Source organism: Impatiens glandulifera, chromosome 1 (genome assembly GCF_907164915.1).
Source record: "Impatiens glandulifera chromosome 1, dImpGla2.1, whole genome shotgun sequence".
Lineage (NCBI taxonomy): Eukaryota > Viridiplantae > Streptophyta > Magnoliopsida > Ericales > Balsaminaceae > Impatiens > Impatiens glandulifera.
Window position 1 is genome coordinate 82,354,029 of NC_061862.1, and position 17,809 is coordinate 82,371,837.

Genomic DNA, 17,809 nt, shown 5'->3' on the forward strand with positions numbered 1-17,809 from the left:
TTTTCTTGACATAAAGTTTCTCATCATTTCCTTGGAAGGCCAAAATATTTTTGGCAAGTTTTTTCACAGTAGAGACTATTCTTGTTAACACTTGCCTATAATGTTGTATTTCTTTGTTGATTTGAAGTTGCATATTGTCATCAATTGTTTGATTTTTTTACATCTTTTTTTTTATTTCAATCCAAGCAAACATGCAATCCATATGATCCCTACTAACTTTATAATGTTTAAGACTTCTATGTATATTATGTCAGTCTTTGTATCCGTCATTACCCAAATTCCCCATTCTACTGATCATTTGTTAGTCTTGAATAACTTACAACAAAAGCAAAATATTACATCTAATGAAATAGAATATACAAGTAATAGTCTATCAAATATTTGTCCATTTGCTATTATTCGTGTATAATGCGATGAATCAAAATGTCTATTGTTACTATCCTTAGGAAATAAAAAATTATCCACTCTTTTTGGACCCATATGTACCAAGTAATCTCTCAATTTTTGACTAATATTATTCTAATGTCTAAGATCCTCCAAATTCTTAGTCGAATTTAATTTTTCATGTTGAGAGTCATTCTCCAGGTTCTCATTCGATTCATTCAAATTGACAGCCTCAACCAATTCTTCATTTTCATGGTGACTTTGTTCTTCAATCACCAAACTATCTACTAATTCCTCTCTTTTTGTTATGTTATTTCTACTAAAATATTTGTTAATATCACCGACTTGACTTTGAATTAATGCCTCCTCCCTTTGTTTCATTTTCTCTTTTGAGCTCCAAACAAATGTTTAGGAGGCATTTTATACAAGATAATTCTAGTAGCTATAACTAATTTCTTGCAGTTGATAGATTCTAAAATTATCACAATTTACAATTTTATCAAAAAAAAAATAATTCATCTAGCTCTTTTCAAAAAAAAATTAATTTAATCAACACAACCTAACTCAATAGCACATTCATTCATACCATGGAGCAATAGAAGTATAGAATTAGGATTTCATCGTTTTAATATATTCGAACATTTGTTATAATTAATTGCTATGATTTTGATTTTGAGTTATCGCCTACAAAATCCAAAAATTCATTGATAATATTATAAAGAAATTTTTTATTAATGCAAGTAAAGCACTAAAGCTCCACCTATATTAGACATTTCATTAAAATCACATAAGTTTATAAGAGAAAATACTTCTTTATTCAGTCTGTAAAATCAACAAATTGAAGAATCAAATAAGATTTTAAGTAGATGATTAGATTGAGAATGATTGAAATTGTTTGATACCTTTAGGGCCATGAGATGGACAGATGGGGATTGGGGGCGGCAGCCGGCAGATTACGCAGATAGAAATTGTGGCGAACATTTTGCATCATATTAAATATAATACATATATATTAATATTAAAAAAATTGGGCCCCTTGGTAGGTGGGGCCCTGAAGCAATGGCCTCTCTCGCTTTCATATAGGTCTAGCCCTGCATTGAACCATCCATGTGGCTGAGAGCCCTCACAACCCAGGCACATCGACACAATTATTAGGGGCGCGCTCTACCGCTGAGTTAATAGCCCGTTGTGCGAGCCCTTACTGGGGCACCGCTATGTGATCTTCATATCAGACCTATTCTTTTGTTCTAGTAACTATTTTTATATCCTTTGGTCGGTCGATTTCTATCCCCACAGCTAATGTGATGATCTATGGGTGCCGGGAAATGAGCACACATCTATTGGGATCATTTTCTTTCTTTAGCCTTGTTTTGGCTGATGATGTAGTTGAAATTCATCATTATTTTATTCAAGGAATCTGGCCGCTTTATCCGAGCGTTGCAAGGAAGAACACAGCCCACAAGCGAAACAACATCGTTCTATGCTTCTATGTCTAGGCATTAGGGAAGGCCTAAAACAACGTTGTTTTGGGTCAGGCGCAAACATTTCGTCTGCGTTCCGTTAGCATTTTGTGATTTGGGCCCCAAGGCGTTAACCTACTGCCGTCTGGGCTTTCGTTTGGCCTTGATGGCTTCTCTCCTAGGCTCTGTGTGGTCTAGGCCTGTTTGACTTGGGCCAAACGGTTTTGGCCTCATTTGGTCTTTTCCTCTTCATTTTTTTATAAACCTACAAAAATAAACAAAATGAATTTATAGACATAAAAAGTTGTTTTTATCTATTTTATTTGTTATATTGTGTATTTTAGAGTTTTATTTAGAATTACATATAATAGTTTAATGTAAAAGGCAAATAAGGGTTTAATTATATATAACATTCTAAATATATGTAATTATAATATAATGGGTATAAATAGTTTAATGTTTCTCATTTTATTTGCCTTTTCTTATAAGTTTAATGATTGTCATTTTATTTGAAATTTATTATTTTTTTTCTTTTCTTATATGTTTAATATAATGGGTATATATTATACATAATATATGTAATTCTAAATGACATTTAATATAATTTCTTTCTATTCTAACATGGAATTAGAGTTTTTTTTAGCACACCAAGTTATAATCTTTTGATATTTTTATTAATGGTTACTTTAGTCATTGATGAACTCTCATAAATTTATTATTATATTTTCTTTTTAATAATAATTTATCATTATTTATTTTAAATTTTTGTTGATGTTTTTATTTTATTCAACTATCATAGTTTTGGAGTTTATTTTCAGTTGTTTTTTCACCCAGTATTCTTTCCTATAGGATTTTATCTTCATCGTTGGTTTATTTAATCATCACATTGTCATAATGTCGTTATAATATATATTGTTAGGATCGGGATCGCCGAAGGAGACTAGGAGTCTCTTTGGGCGAACGCTTACACAACACGCCGGGTGATATTAACTCGGTTAGAAGTTAATATCGATCTCTATACTACGCAAGTTGTCACAAACTCTTGAACCGAGTTCAAGTGCGGAATAGTTCGTTTCAACTTGAAGCAACACACACGGTTTAGATAGCGATAAGGAGGTATGAAGAAGATAGGAAACACAACACAAGATTTATGGATGTTCGGAGATAAAACTCCTACATCACCGCTTCTTCTCAAACCTTGAGAAGGATATTCACTAAGAATATTCAACACACTTTACAATACGTCAAATAGCCGAGGCTTATTTACTGCTCGTTATTGACTTACAACTCTCACTTCTTACACATAATGAATGAAATTACAATACACTTAACACTTTTTGGACAGAATGTAAACAAGAACAGTTTGAAGCTTTTTGATTCTATGTCTTGATATGTTGATTCTTGTGTTTGTTGTATTGTGTCTGTATCTTTTGCTGATCTTCAACCTTCTTTTAAATAGTGATAATATGACAACGGTCATATTTCTCATACAACGGATACATGCATGGTAATCATTGATTCTGATTGGTCGGTCAATAAAGGATTGCATGGCATTAAATGCGGTTGATGCTTCCCAAGAAGCAATACAGTCGGCCAATTTTGTCTTCTCTTGATTTTATCATCTAGGGCGGTTTGACAAATACCTGCTCCTTGGGGACTATTGTTGGACTTATACCAAAATAGGTACCTGATCACTTTTGGCAGTCTTCTGCTTCCCAAAGTCTATCATCAGACTTGTATCAAAATGGAAATACCATAGTCTGCAAATTTGAAGACTTCCTTCTGCATATTCCCAAAGTAATCCGATTTAATTAAAATAGAAACTTCCAGTTGTTCCATATCTTTGATTTGATCTGTTAAACTGCCTGTTATTTTTGTACGGTAGTCTAGGATTATGTCAAGTATTGTGCCGACCGGACGTCCTACCGGTTTGTTGTTTCAGTATCGGTTGACCGGTTTTACTACCGAAGAGTGAAAACCGATCTTTGAAGTATAGGTTTACCGATCTTTTAGCTGAGCGGTAAATTCGTTCGAACCGATCTTCTACTTGATTCTTTTATAGAGATAGCCGAAAAGATAGTTCGATTAGAGAATTCCGGTTTGTGTCGCCTCTGTGATATCGGTCGACCGGTCTAGAGTGATAAGGTTGATTTAAGAATGTGACTAATCCATATGTTTCCTGCACAAACGGTGAATTTGGTTAAGATCTTTAGATAGTTAATTACCTACTAATAAACTATCTAATTTATCTAACATATATTCTTTTCAATTGTTGTTTCACCTCAGTTTTCTATTCTCAAGAAATTTTATTTCTTCACTGATTTATGTAGTCAATACACAATCATCTCGATAAATCTCGTTATTAAATGAATTTCAACACTCACAAGTTTATCAACTTTGAAAATTATTTGAAGATTATAAGATTAACATTTCACAATATCATTTTGTCTAAATCTGTTTACTCTTGAATTTAAAAAAGAATGTTATCATATTATACAATATTATATTATTATTATTATTATATTATATAATTTTCAATAAATATCTTCTTTATTTTAACGACAACTATAATACTATTCAAAATTAAACATCATTCAAATAAATTGATTGGTCATTGATTTTTAAAATGTTATTTTATTTTTTGTATACATATTATTTTTATGTTATTTTTATTTTAAACAATTAATTTTTTTATGTATTATTAAATTTATCCATGACAATAATTTATTAAAATTTCATGATAGTTAATTAGTAGATGTGAATTTCTTTTCTCTTTTTAAGATAATACATAATATATATAGCAAGATTAACAAAATTCTCAGTTTGATGAATTATTCAATTAAAGTGTAACTTGTAAAAATTTAATCAAACTCATATATTTTTTAACAGTTATTATAAGTAAAAAATAGAAAATTGTTAATATGACACAAGTAGCATGTTCTTTACTCTTAGATGTTTTTCATCGTTTCAGTGTACAAAACTAATGTGTTTATATGGTTATTCTCACTATAATAGCTTTTAAACAACGATATGATTAACAATTTTGATATCAAATTATAAATTAAAATTGTATTATTTTATTTTAAAAATAATTTTTTATTAATAAATTCAAATAAGTTAACAATTTTGATATCAAATTATAAATTAAAATTGTATTGTTTTATTTTAAAAATAATTTTTTATTAATAAATTCAAATAAGTTTTAATAATTTATTAAAATAAATTATTATAAAATAAGATTACATTTTAAAATAAAATCAAAATATTCTTCAATCTTTTTTTTTCAATATTAAATATCAAAACAACATATTCCGAGTTGCTACGATTGAAACCAATTAAGCAAATTATTAACCCATCATATCATTTGAAGAGGTGAAAAAGACCAAAAAGTTCAAATTCACCTCTAATAACATTGATTCAATTGACATAATAAGAATATTTCGTCTATTAAAGAAGATTCTCCAAATATCTAAATAGAAATGATTATAGAAAATGTGAAATATTTGATAAAACTCATCCGGTGAATTTATAATGCAAAGATAAATTCAAATGTATCTAGGAAGCAAAGACTGAAACCAATAAAATAAAAATAATCACTTTACACGTCAATTTTTTTAAAGTTTTTCAGTTAATACAATCAAAATTAAGAGATGTAAAGTTGTTGAGTATTTATAAATTTGTAAAATTATAATTTACTGGAAATGTTATTTATAAAAATATTATTATTATTTTAATATAAAACTAATTTTAAAAAAATCCTAAACAAATAATACTATAAATTTAAAGATTATTCACTTTATTTATGTAAAAGTCATATAAAATTATAAAATTAAAATAATTTATAAAGTCGTAAAATTTTAAGATTATTTAAAATGGTAAAAATTTAATTAGTTTAAGAATCTATCTAAAGTCTGAATCATAATTTAAGTTAAATTGATAAACAAATATAAATCATTTTTTTCCTATTTGCAAGAGCAATGGATAAAGTGATTCATACACCCAGGACAAACAATGCAATCTCATTTTAAATGTGTATTTTGAATCCTGGTTTTATAGGTTTACAAATAGGGCCAATTAAATTCATCCTAAAGCATACTAAAACTTCATTTTGCAAAATTGCAGTCATTTTCTGTTTTTTCCACACACAAAAAAGAGTAAATGAGTAATGGGTCCTTTATTTTTTTACTATTCTCAAACAACATACAATTTTGTTCTCCTATACTTTAAGCTTTTGAAAATTAATTCCACTTTGGACAAGTTTTCAGATTTACATTTATTTAGTAAGATATGAGTGAAGTAATATAATATAATAGTTACTATTATCAAGCTTAAATTAAATATTTAATAAAATTTCATCAAAGCTACAAGCAAAAATCAAATTCAATAACCTTTTCAGATGATACAAATTAAATTTTGGCTCATTACAAATCAATCATCAACACAAGTAATAAGATTAAAACCTGCAACAAATCGAATATTTATCAAATCATAACTGATCTCGAGATCTAACAACACAAAATTTGTCCCAAAAAGGCGCTATGTCCAGGACTTGGGGTCGAGTCTGTTCCGAGTCAAGAAGAAAGGGAGTTCCCATTAGGTGAGGCTCCAGAGGACTCAGCAATATCTTCTTCAACAACAAGCTTTCCTCTATCAGCTGATGAGTTATCTTCCACAGCTCTGTTCAATCTTTTCAGCCAAATATCATAATCTACAGGATAAGGGGTTCCTGATAGGGAATCTATATAATCTGTGAATGCCTTCAAAACTGCCGAAACCTCGCCCAACTGCTGCTGTATCAGCCGCTTCTCCCAGCATTTCTGTCTCCACTGTAAAGCCGATTCAATAGAATCCAACCGCTCCAAATTCCCCCCACACACCAAATAAATCAAGTAAACGAGGCTTTCAGCATCAGACGAAGGACAGAGCTTTCCATGCTGAAGAGCATGAGCAGACGAGAATTGTAAATTGATCGCGGGGCTATCTTTTTCGTCCAAAACTGCCCGTCCCCACGAGATCGGGACGTAATAAAAGCCATTCGTGTTGGAATTCGTCACTCGTATTACGTTCTCTGGACAGATATCGCCATGCTGGATGCAAGCCATTTTCGCGCTTCGTAAAGCAGTTAGGCTGTCGCGACAAAGACAAATCGCATCCAAAGAAGAGAACTTCCCGTCTCGGGCAACTACAGATGAAATTGGCTCTCCGATTGGATACGTAACGAGAACAGGTGTCCCGCACCACGGGTGATCGCAACGTCCTGAAGGACTCTCCTTCTCACAGGGACCCGGATGGAGTATTCTCCCCGAGGAAACTATTTTCGGCAAGTATTTGCTTGAAATCCCTTGTTTGTTCAAGATATTCAATACCTTTGTCTGCCTTTTAACTTGATACCATAAACTCATATCCTCCCAAGATGGCTCTAATCGAGACGAATGAGCACCAACGTAAAACAACATTGAATGATCGCTTGGATATTCCAAAGCGATAGCGCTGTATGTGTATCGTGTCCACTTCCTCAAACGTTTCTGTATCTGGAAACGTTTCTGATCTAGTTGATCGTCTTCCAAAAGTACTGTGTCGCCCGTTTTTAGTTTCAAGTGCATCGTTTGTTGCTCTTGCTCTTCTTGTGTTGACAGAATCTCATCTCGATCGCTCCTGTGTCCGATCAGGTAATGTTTCATCCTACGTTTGTGGAGACGAAGGCTGTGTTCCGATGCAAGAGAGACTATCGACTTGCCTGGAAGTCCATTCCATTGTGAAAATGAGTAGAATGTAGCCAAAACCAGTTGAAGTGTTCCAATATCTCCCCAGTTCGGGTTGCCTAGCATATTCCATATACGGTCAACTGAGGAAATGTTGACTTTAGCATGACATTTAATCCAATCGGCTACTGACTCGTATGGATTAGATCCAATATCAAGTTTGCTGAGGTCTCCCCCGAGTTTCAATACCCAACCGAACTCTGAATCCACAACCGGAATAAAAACCGAATCACAAGAAACCGCATTGTATTTGCTAGAAGCTCTCGTTAGAAGAATTCGGATGCCATAGAAGAGAGCTTCACAGATTGTGGTTGAAGAAAATCCTGGCTGTCTAAAGAGTGCAAACTGAACAACTTCATTCCAATTGTCAGGCTGATTTCTCGTTTTGTGTACCAATGCAGCACCAGAAATCCCGTCAAGCCGTCCCCTAGAAATCGCTTTCTCCACTGTGTAAAATTTGGTTCCTGGAAAATGTGGACAAGAAACATAGTATTGGAACGGTCCTTTGTTGTACCAAAATGCATGCCACAGGCTATCGGCTATTGTGTAGAGAAAATCTTCGAGGGCTAAGTATTCATCTTCTTTTGGATTGTCAGAGGGAAAAGATGAGCAAGGCATGCGGACAAGTTGGCGAAATGGCATCCCTTCTAGTGCAAAATCGAGCATGCGTAGTTCTTCAATCGTAAATGGGGAACTGAATGGACCGCTGCCATCTGTCGATGCTTTTTGTTGCAAATTTTCGTCAACCCATTCTTCGAGATTCTCCTTAAGTAACTCGACGTCCAGGAATTGGCTTGCGAAGTCCTTTAAAATCTTCAATGATCTTTTCGAACTAGGATAGAATTTGCTTGCAGCAGAAATGCTCGTCGACCCTTTACGAGATGAAACACCTTCATTTCATAGAAAGCGGCGTTATTTAGTCATAATAAGAATTTGCTCATTTATAGGCATGCAAAGGAATAAGGTAAGATCAAAAGCAAGATAAACAATGTAGAAAGAAGGGGGAGAACGGAAATTACAAACCAGAGTTTGAATTTCTGAAACTTTCGTCCAAGCTAGGCCCAGGAGACGACTCAATTTCATGGTGCAGATAATCTGAATCAAATTGATTTCAATAATTATAATTCTGGCAAAGAAAAATACATTTGAAATGGTATTCACACTTTCATCTAATGAAATTGAAAAACTATGAACAGAGGAAGGAAAACCATATACATACAATCTGGCCAACGAACATATATAATCAGAATGTGCTAAACTTACTTAAGTAGAAAACTTATTTTTTTTCCTTTTTAAAGGTCAAAGTTTGAATTAATAAAGCTGTCTTTGATGCAACTTCTTTTTTTTTTTAAATATAGGAAGTTAGCATCATAGCATGACACCCCACAACCATGACTTCCACTTCCATTTAAGGGGTTCTGAGTGTGAATCGAACCCCTGATCTTTGGTCTCTTAGAAACCAATCATGTCATTTGAGCTACTTTAGTGGGGTTCTTTAATTCAACTTCTAATAATACAGATCATGAAGGAAGCACACTAACTAGGTATACTGAAGTAGCAAATCTTGCTGGCATGCTAGTTATATGAGAAGCATTGTGTAATTTCAAGAACTTGGTAGATAGATTTTTTAAGTGTAAAAAGAAAAAAAAAATCATGGAAACATGGTGATTTCATACAATTAGCTTCTTCGTTACCTTGCCACTTATAACAAGTGGATCTACTAACACTACTAAACCAAGTGAAATTTTCATAATATATGCCCTAGCACTCAGCAAGATACGTTAGAAAATAATTTTAAAATTTAATTTCCCTGTGCACACTAACTGAAAAGAACAACCTTCAATTTCTTGTTTCCTGGTAACTGGAGCAAATGACTAAAGGAATGCCAAATAATTGACAAAAAAATGGAAGCTATATCACACAGTATTAATGATCACACAAGTCCAAGAGAAAGCATCTTAAAAAAAAACAGAAAGTAAATATGTTTGAATACATTAGTAAAAAAGGTAAAAATGATATTACATTATTAACATGAGAATTTTCATGTTAGTTGGCATATAAACAGCTTTATGGCCTTAAATTGATTGGTAAATGGTCGTTTTCCTGTCTAAAGGAGTCTACTAGGTCACAGATAACACAAGCAACCATATTGTTAAGAAATTGGAAACTCTCATTAAAACTGCTGGAAACACAATCATATTGTTAAGAAAACACAAACAGACTGCTGGAAAGTTCAAAAGCAACAGTATCAATTCGAAAGAGTACACGAACCAAGGTTAAACTTCTGGAAACTCTCATTAAAACTCCGACCAAGTGATGAGCCCAAATCATCTAGCTGAAAACCTATAAGAGGAAAAAAAAATACACAGGTAATAATCATACTCCTATCAAACACATACTAGAATCCAAATATGTAAACAGTAACAGTAAGATAATGGCTAAAAACAAGTTGAAATTTACCCATTTGTTCAGTAGTTTTCTTCTAAATCATACCCATTTCAAGAATAATGATCAATCAAACTTGGGATGCACAAATTTGCACGGTGTTGGTTTGTTTTATCTTTTATGCTAATGCTGATAAGGATAGCCTTTTCCCAATTACACATAAATGGAAAAGGGTAAATGAGAACTGGTCAAGACATTAATAGACAAATAGAAATGAGCAAATGAGAATCTACAACCAATAATGTACAAAATAATAGACTCAATGCAACAGTACCACCGACATATTGAACAAACTTCCTCAATAAAACTTATTCTTCAACCATATTAGGAAACAAAACCAAAGATTCAGCCAACGAAAAAACCCACAAGAAATCTGAAGCAAGTCTACTGCACCATTCAACAATGCTGCTAGAAATTCCTTCTAATACCAAAGCAAACAAATGAAGATTATCATTATTAACATTGGAATAACTCACCTGAACTCATTACTGCAAGCTACAACAGAACAGAAACACCGACAAGAAAGAGGTGCGAGCAAACAAGAGGCAATGCTTGGGTCTTGCAGATCGAGAACATAATTCATAGAGAACTCATTCAGTCACATGGGTAGTGAAAAAGTGAGGGAAATAAGAGGTGTGGGTGTAGATGTGGTCCAAAATAGAGGAAGAAGCAATAATTTGTACAAATAGCAAAACCACGAGTGATGAGGGTTGGTGATTGAGATGTTCCCCATTTCGCAAAAGACTTGAAAGGGGGGAAAATGGTATAAGATTCCGTCACCTTCAAGCTAAAACAATTACTCCCTCCCGTGGTTGGTTCGTTTGGGTAAATCAACGATTTCTCTCTCCACCCAGTAGGTCAAGTAGCTTTCTTTTCTTTTCTTTTCCTTTTTCTTACCTTGTCGGATGTTAAAGTATCATAAAACTCATCTAGATATATTCAAGGGTTTATCTTTCTTGAGATTTGAGGGTATCAATGTATGGATGTATGTACATAAATATATGGTCATAATTGGTGATCATGGTGGGTTGCCTTTCTCTTTTTATTTAGTAATCCACGCCTGCCTGCCTGCGTTTCTTCGCCATAGCTGGACTTACGGAAATTTCTGCTCCCCACTTTGGTAATAATAATACTACCACTACTTCACAGTGATGACTAAATTTTAATACTTTTAAAACTTTCTGAATAGTAAATTTGTTTATAAACTTGAAAAATGTTGGATTTATTCATAATTTTATAAATGATTAATTTATTTGGTTGAGACTCGAATTTTGATTCTTTTTAAGTAGATGTGACTTGTGAGTCGAATTTTAAATTATAATCGATTAAGTTCGAACTATTAAAATTTTAGTCATTTGAATCATTTTACAACACAATTATGCAGTTCTAAAGTGATGTGAAAAACAAATATTAAATTTATTTCGAATATTTTTAAATATTTTTCAGATTACACAATTTTTTAATTACTCAAACAATTTTTGATAAAATATAATACGTAAATCTAAAAAAAATATTTAGTTTAAAAATAATACATCCAACTTCTATAAATATCATTTTATATATTTAGTTTAAAATTAATACATTCAAAACGTCTATAACTATAATTTTATTTACAAACGTGATAAATTAATTTAGAAAAAAAAATGTTATTTCCTAATAAAAAAATTGACATTCTGTCTATCTTAAAAGGAATTAATTGGTTAAAATTGTGATAGTTTAAGGAGGCATTTGGTTCAAATAAGGGAATCGGAATAGGAATGAGATTGATATATGTGTAGAATGAGAATGGATATGATTGATAAAAGTGTAGTGTTTAGTTATAAGTATTAATCATTCTCAATACCACATTGATAGTGTTTGGATATTGTCATTCGAATATTTTATTCCATTAATACTATTTAATGGATATTAGATAGAAATTATTAATATTATTTTATAATTGAATTAGATTAATATTTTTATTTTTTTTATTATATTTTATTTAATTAAAAATACAAAATATTATTATTTTTATATTATAATTGTTTAAAATATATAAAATATTGAAGTGTGTTCTAATTTAATAAAATATAAACATCTAATATTTTATAATATTAATTATATATATAAATATATATTTTTTTAAATACATATAAAAAATAGTTGAATGATTCAATTTTTTTTATTTATAAATAAAAATTATCTATTAATAAAGATAATTTTTTAAAAATATTATATATTAATAATTAATCAAATGAAATATAATATTTTACTTAACAATATATACTATAAATTGCACAATATTTTTAATAAAATATTTTATATCTAACTTTTTTTAATATTTTTTCAATATTTATTTTATATAAAATTGTTATTTTATTTTTAAATTCTTATATTTTAATTAATTTATTATAATTTTATTATTAATATATAATATATAAATTAATTATATAAAAATAATTTTATTATTATTAATTATTATTATTATTATTTTAAAATATTTATTTTATTTTATTTTAAATAATTTCTTAATATTATTTAAATAATTGAAATAATTTATTTCAATAAATAAACTAAAATAATTTATTATTTTAATTATAAAAGAACGTCTAATATAATTATAAAAGAAAAAATATAAATAATATTATAATTATAATTATGAGAGAGAACGTGAGAGAGTGAACATCATGGGGAGAGAAAATGCATTACAAGGGAATGTGATTCATTCCTCTCAATTTAGAGAAGAATGGATCATTACTGAGTATCTAGAATCAAATCAATGTTTTGGAATGAGCTGATGGAGAATTTGTTGAATGCGAAGGGATTGTGGGGGCTAATCGAACGAGGGGTTGAGGAGCCGAAAGAAGGGACAACGCTCAACTAGACACAACAGACGCAACTCGACGAACTAAGAATGAAGGATTGTAGGGTAAAACATATCTTGTTCTTAGCCATTTCTAGGGAAATCAAAGAGCAGATTTTGGACAGAAATACATCCAAAGTTATTTGGGAATCCTTGAAGACAAAGTACGGGGGTAATGAGAAGGTTAAGAAATCGATGTTGAATACCCTGCGGAGGGACTTTAAGATTCTAGAAATGAAGAACACTGAGTCGATTAAAGAATACTTTGTTAGGGTGACGACCGTGGCAAACAAAATAAGAAGCAATGGGGAGGTTACTCTAGACTCCAAGGTTGTTGAAAAAATATTGAGAACTCTTATCGAAAGGTTCACATATGTGGTAATATCGATTGAAGAAGCCCGAGACACAACTACAATGAGTATTGATGAGTTGCAAAGCTCACTAGCTGTACATGAACACAAATTCAAGAAAATGAATGTGCAAGAAGATCATGCTTTGAGGGTTGAAGAAACTAAATATGGTAGAGGAGGAGGTCGTATGGGGTCAAGAGGAAGAGGTCGAGGTAGAGACAGAAGTTTGGATAAAGCCAATGTTGAATGCTATAAATGTCACAAATTAGGGCACTTTCGTTTCGAATGTCCAAGTTGGGACAAGGCAAACTATGTAGAGGCAAAAGAGGAAGAAGAAATGTTGTTGATGACACTTACTGAATCAGAAAGCTCTAAAGGGAATATGGAATGGATAATTGACTCTGGATGCTCAAACCATGTGAGTGGCAATAAAGCTTTGTTCTCTCAACTTGATCAAAGCTTTAGACACATTGTTAAGTTGGGAAATGGAGTAAGTTTGGCTATAGTTGGGAAAGGAAATACAAGGTTAACTATGGGAAGAAGTAAACAAACCATTTCTAATGTGTATTATATTCCTGAACTACAGTGTAACCTACTTTGTATGGGACAACTCTAAGAGAATGGAATAACTATATTGGTTGAAAATGGGGAATGTAGACTATACCATCCTGAAAATGGTTTGTTCTTTGTCGTAAAAATGGCAAAAAAACAGAATCTTCAAGCTTACAGCCAAGCCAATTTTTGGAGAAGAAGGGAATACACATTCATTGGAGACCTGCCATCAAACTGTGACTGAAGAAACTACCCATTTATGTCATTGCAGATTTGGACACACCAGTTATAAAACTTCCAAATCATGCAAACTAAGGGTATGGTTGATGGTCTGCCTACTGTGAAGATTCAAGAGAAGTGTTTCCACTGTTGTGTGGGAAAACAACCCAGAAATAAAATTCCGAGGAAGAGTACTTGGAGAACATCCAGAAGATTGGAACTTGTTCACTCTGATATTTGTGGACCAATAGCACCAACCTCAAACAGCGGTAAAAGGTATATTCTTACTTTTATTGACGATTTTTGTAGAAAAGTTTGGGTATATTTTTTAGTGGAAAAATCAGAAGCTCTAGATAAATTTAAAGTATTTCTAGCTCTAGTTGAAAAAGAAAGTGGTGAGGTGGTGTCAAGTCTTCGTACTGATAGAGGTGGTGAGTTCACCTCAAAAGAATTTAATATTTTTTGTGAAATGAGAGGTATCGAAAGACAATTGACAACTTCTTACACTCCCCAACAAAATGGGATTGCTGAAAGAAGAAATTGGACAATTATGAACTCAGTTAGATGTGTTATGTCAGAAAGAATGGTGCCAAAAAGTTTCTGGCCAGAGGCTGTCAATTGGTGTGTACATGTGTTAAATAGAAGTTACACTACAACTCTTGAGAATAAAACCCCTGAAAGAGCTTGGAATAATAATATACTATCTGTCAAGCATTTTAGGGTATTTGGTTGTGTAGCCTATGTACACATACCAAATCAAAGAAGAGTTAAGTTGGATGATAAGAGTCTGAAATGTGTCTTGATTGGTTTTAGCAAAGAATCAAAGGGTTATCGACTATATGATTCTAAGTCAAAAATGGTGATAGTTAGTCGAGATGTTGTTTTTGAGGAAAAAGAAGGATGGAAATGGGATGAAGATGAATATAAAGATGGAGCAGAACATGAATGGAAGAATTATGTGTCTGAATATGACTCTGAAAATGAGGAAGTGGAAGAAGTTATTCAAACTGGAAATGAAATTATACATGCTGATGTTTTAGCTGTTAACACTCCTAGTAGCTCTAGTAAAGACTCAATCTCTAATGAAGATTCAAGTGACTCAACTGACTCAAGTCTTACTTCACCTGAAAGAAATAGACGAGTTATAATTGTTGATGTTCCTACTGTTAACACTCCTCGTAGCTCCAGTCAAGATTCAAGCTCTAATGAAGATTCAAGTGACTCAACTGACTCAAGTCTTACTCCACCCGAAAGAAATAGAAGAGAGAATATAAGGACTCCCACATGGCTTCAAGACTATGTCAGTGGGGGTGATATTTCGGCTGATGAAGATGATGTAGCCATGTATATAGAGCTGGACCCTTTAACATATGAAGAAGTTACCAAAAGCTTGAAGTGGCGTATGGCTATGAAGGAGGAAATTCAATCAATAGAAAAAATCAGACATGGAAACTTATGGAGCCACCAAAGAATGCTAAAAGCATTGGTGTTAAATGGGTTTTTAAAACAAAGCTGAATGAGCTCGGTGAGATTGATAAATACAAAGCAAGGCTAGTGGTAAAAGGATACTCTCAGAAACATGGAATTGATTATAATGAAGTTTTCGCACCTGTGGCAAGATGGGACACTGTGAGACTGTTGATTGCAAAGTCAGCCCAACAAGGATGGAACATGTTTCAGATGGATGTGAAGAGCGATTTTCTTCATGGAAAATTAATTGAAGAAGTTTTTGTTGATCAACCACTAGGCTTTACAAAAATAGGTGAAGAACAGAAAGTGTACAAGCTGCTGAAAGCATTGTATGGCCTTAAACAAGCACCAAGGGCATGGTATAATCGAATATATGGTTACTTTACTCGACAAGGCATTAAGAGGTGTCCATTGGAGCCTACCCTGTTTGTTAAAAATGAATCAGAAGGAAGATTGGTGATTATAAGTCTCTATGTTGATGATTTGATAATTACTGGAAATGATGAAGAGTTGATTAGAAATTTTAAGGAATCTATGAAGAAAGAGTTTGAAATGACAGATTTGGGAAGAATGAAGTTATGTCTTGGTGTTGAGATAGTTCAAAGTGATGAAGGTATATCTATTAATCAACAAAAATATGCAAGAGAAATTCTAGCAAGATTTGGAATGATGGATTGTAATTCTGTTAGAAATCCCATTGTTCCTAGGGCCAAGGTTGAAAAGAATGAAGATGAAGTTAAAGTGAATTCTACTAGCTACAAGCAGATGATTGGAAGCTTGAGATACCTCACTGTGACAAGACCAGATATCATGTTCGTAGTTGGTTTGGTGAGTCGATATATGGAATCACCTACTGAACTACAACTGAATTTGGTTAAGAGAATAATCAGATACATCAAAGGGACAACAGGTATGGGCATTCTTTATAGAAGAGGAAAATTAGAAGAATTGATTGGATATACAGACAGTGACTATGTTGGAAATGTGGATGACAGAAGAAGTACATCAGACTATGTTTTTATGATGGGAAAAGGAGCAGTAGCTTGGTCTTCCAAAAAGCAACCTATTGTAACTCTATCCACTACTGAAGCTGAATTTGTTGTTGAAGTTTCATGTGTTTGTCAAGCTGCCTATTGTAACTCTATCCACTACTGAAGCTGAATTTGTTGTTGCAGTTTCATGTGTTTGTCAAGCTGTTTGGATGAGAGGAATCTTAGAAACACTTCATCACTTTCAAAAGAAAAGTACAATCATATTTTGTGATAATGTGTCCACTATTAGTTTGTCTAAAAATGCAGTGCTACATGGGAGAAGCAAACATATTCATATACGTTATCATTTTATTAGAGAGTTGTCTAGTAAACGTATTGTGGAACTCGTACATTGCAGGACAAGTGAGCAGGTTGCAGATGTTATGACAAAGGCCTTGAAACTTGATACATTTGAAGAACTCAGGAAGTCTATGGGAGTCATTGATGTTAAACTTGCTCATGCAATTTAGGGGAGGAATTGTTGATTTATTATTTGTTTATTTAGTTCATAATTAGTTTAGTTAGACTTAGTCTTATTTTTAATTAATCGCTTGTTTTAAGGATTAGACTTTTTCAAAGTTAGTTAGTTTACTTTTCAAATAATGATTTAGTGACTTAATATTTTCCTGATTTATAGGTTAGTTGATAATGTTATGTGCCTATTAAAAGCTTGAACTATAATAATATCAGTAAGTCTTTTTTTTTTGGTTCAAAGCAGTTTTTTTTTATCACACTTGAGCATATTCTAATATCAACAAAATGGTAGGACAATAAATAGCCAAATTTTCCACAATTGACCTACGTCTTGCATCGGTGTCTAGTACCATGGCCAAAGAGTCCGATTCAACCACCATCGACGAAGGGGTGTCTGATTTAACGGATATCGGAGTTAAATTCTCTAATTCAACCACCATCAATGAAATACTCTCTATATCCGGCGAATAAAGCGAGTTGAACCTATTAGGCGTCAAATCCGGACATGTAGGTAACCAAGTCTCAGACATTACTCTCAATGACCCATGAATCGAGCAAAATATCGACTAATTCCGACTAAATCCTAACATGCGAGCACGCATCGTTGTCGCTCATAGTGAGAATAATAGCTGAATCGGACTCCCTTTGTCGATGATATAGTTAGAGAATATGTCTTGTACGAATGATATATTTAGAGAAGAGACACTTTTAATTGAGTAGAGAGAGAGGAGTGGGGAGAGTAAGTGGGTAGGTTAAGGTTTTTAATTGCGTTCATTAATTATTTAACTGAATATGAATAGTTATGTAAGGTATATGTTGA

The 17,809-nt window shown here is 32.4% G+C and overlaps 1 protein-coding gene across 1 annotated transcript; it reads right to left on the bottom strand.

Annotated features, from left to right (window-relative positions):
• Nucleotides 1-6,166: 6,166 nt before the first annotated feature.
• LOC124919104 lies at nucleotides 6,167-11,161 on the bottom strand. The gene is made up of 4 exons (XM_047459263.1): nucleotides 10,528-11,161; nucleotides 9,878-9,949; nucleotides 8,630-8,701; nucleotides 6,167-8,496 (listed from the first exon to the last, which is right to left on the bottom strand). The coding sequence occupies exons 1-4, from the start codon at nucleotides 10,535-10,537 to the stop codon at nucleotides 6,416-6,418; spliced, it is 2,235 nt and encodes a 744-aa protein (XP_047315219.1). The 5' UTR covers nucleotides 10,538-11,161; the 3' UTR covers nucleotides 6,167-6,415.
• Nucleotides 11,162-17,809: the final 6,648 nt, after the last annotated feature.

What these genes read in the sequence shown, in the direction of transcription:
- LOC124919104 (XM_047459263.1), bottom strand. An exon ending in TTTCCAGAAGTTTAACCTTG is followed by an intron (nt 8,702 to 9,877) that starts GTTCGTGTACTC and finishes AATTTGATTCAG; the next exon opens with ATTATCTGCACCATGAAATT. An exon ending in TTTCAGAAATTCAAACTCTG is followed by an intron (nt 8,497 to 8,629) that starts GTTTGTAATTTC and finishes TATGAAATGAAG; the next exon opens with GTGTTTCATCTCGTAAAGGG.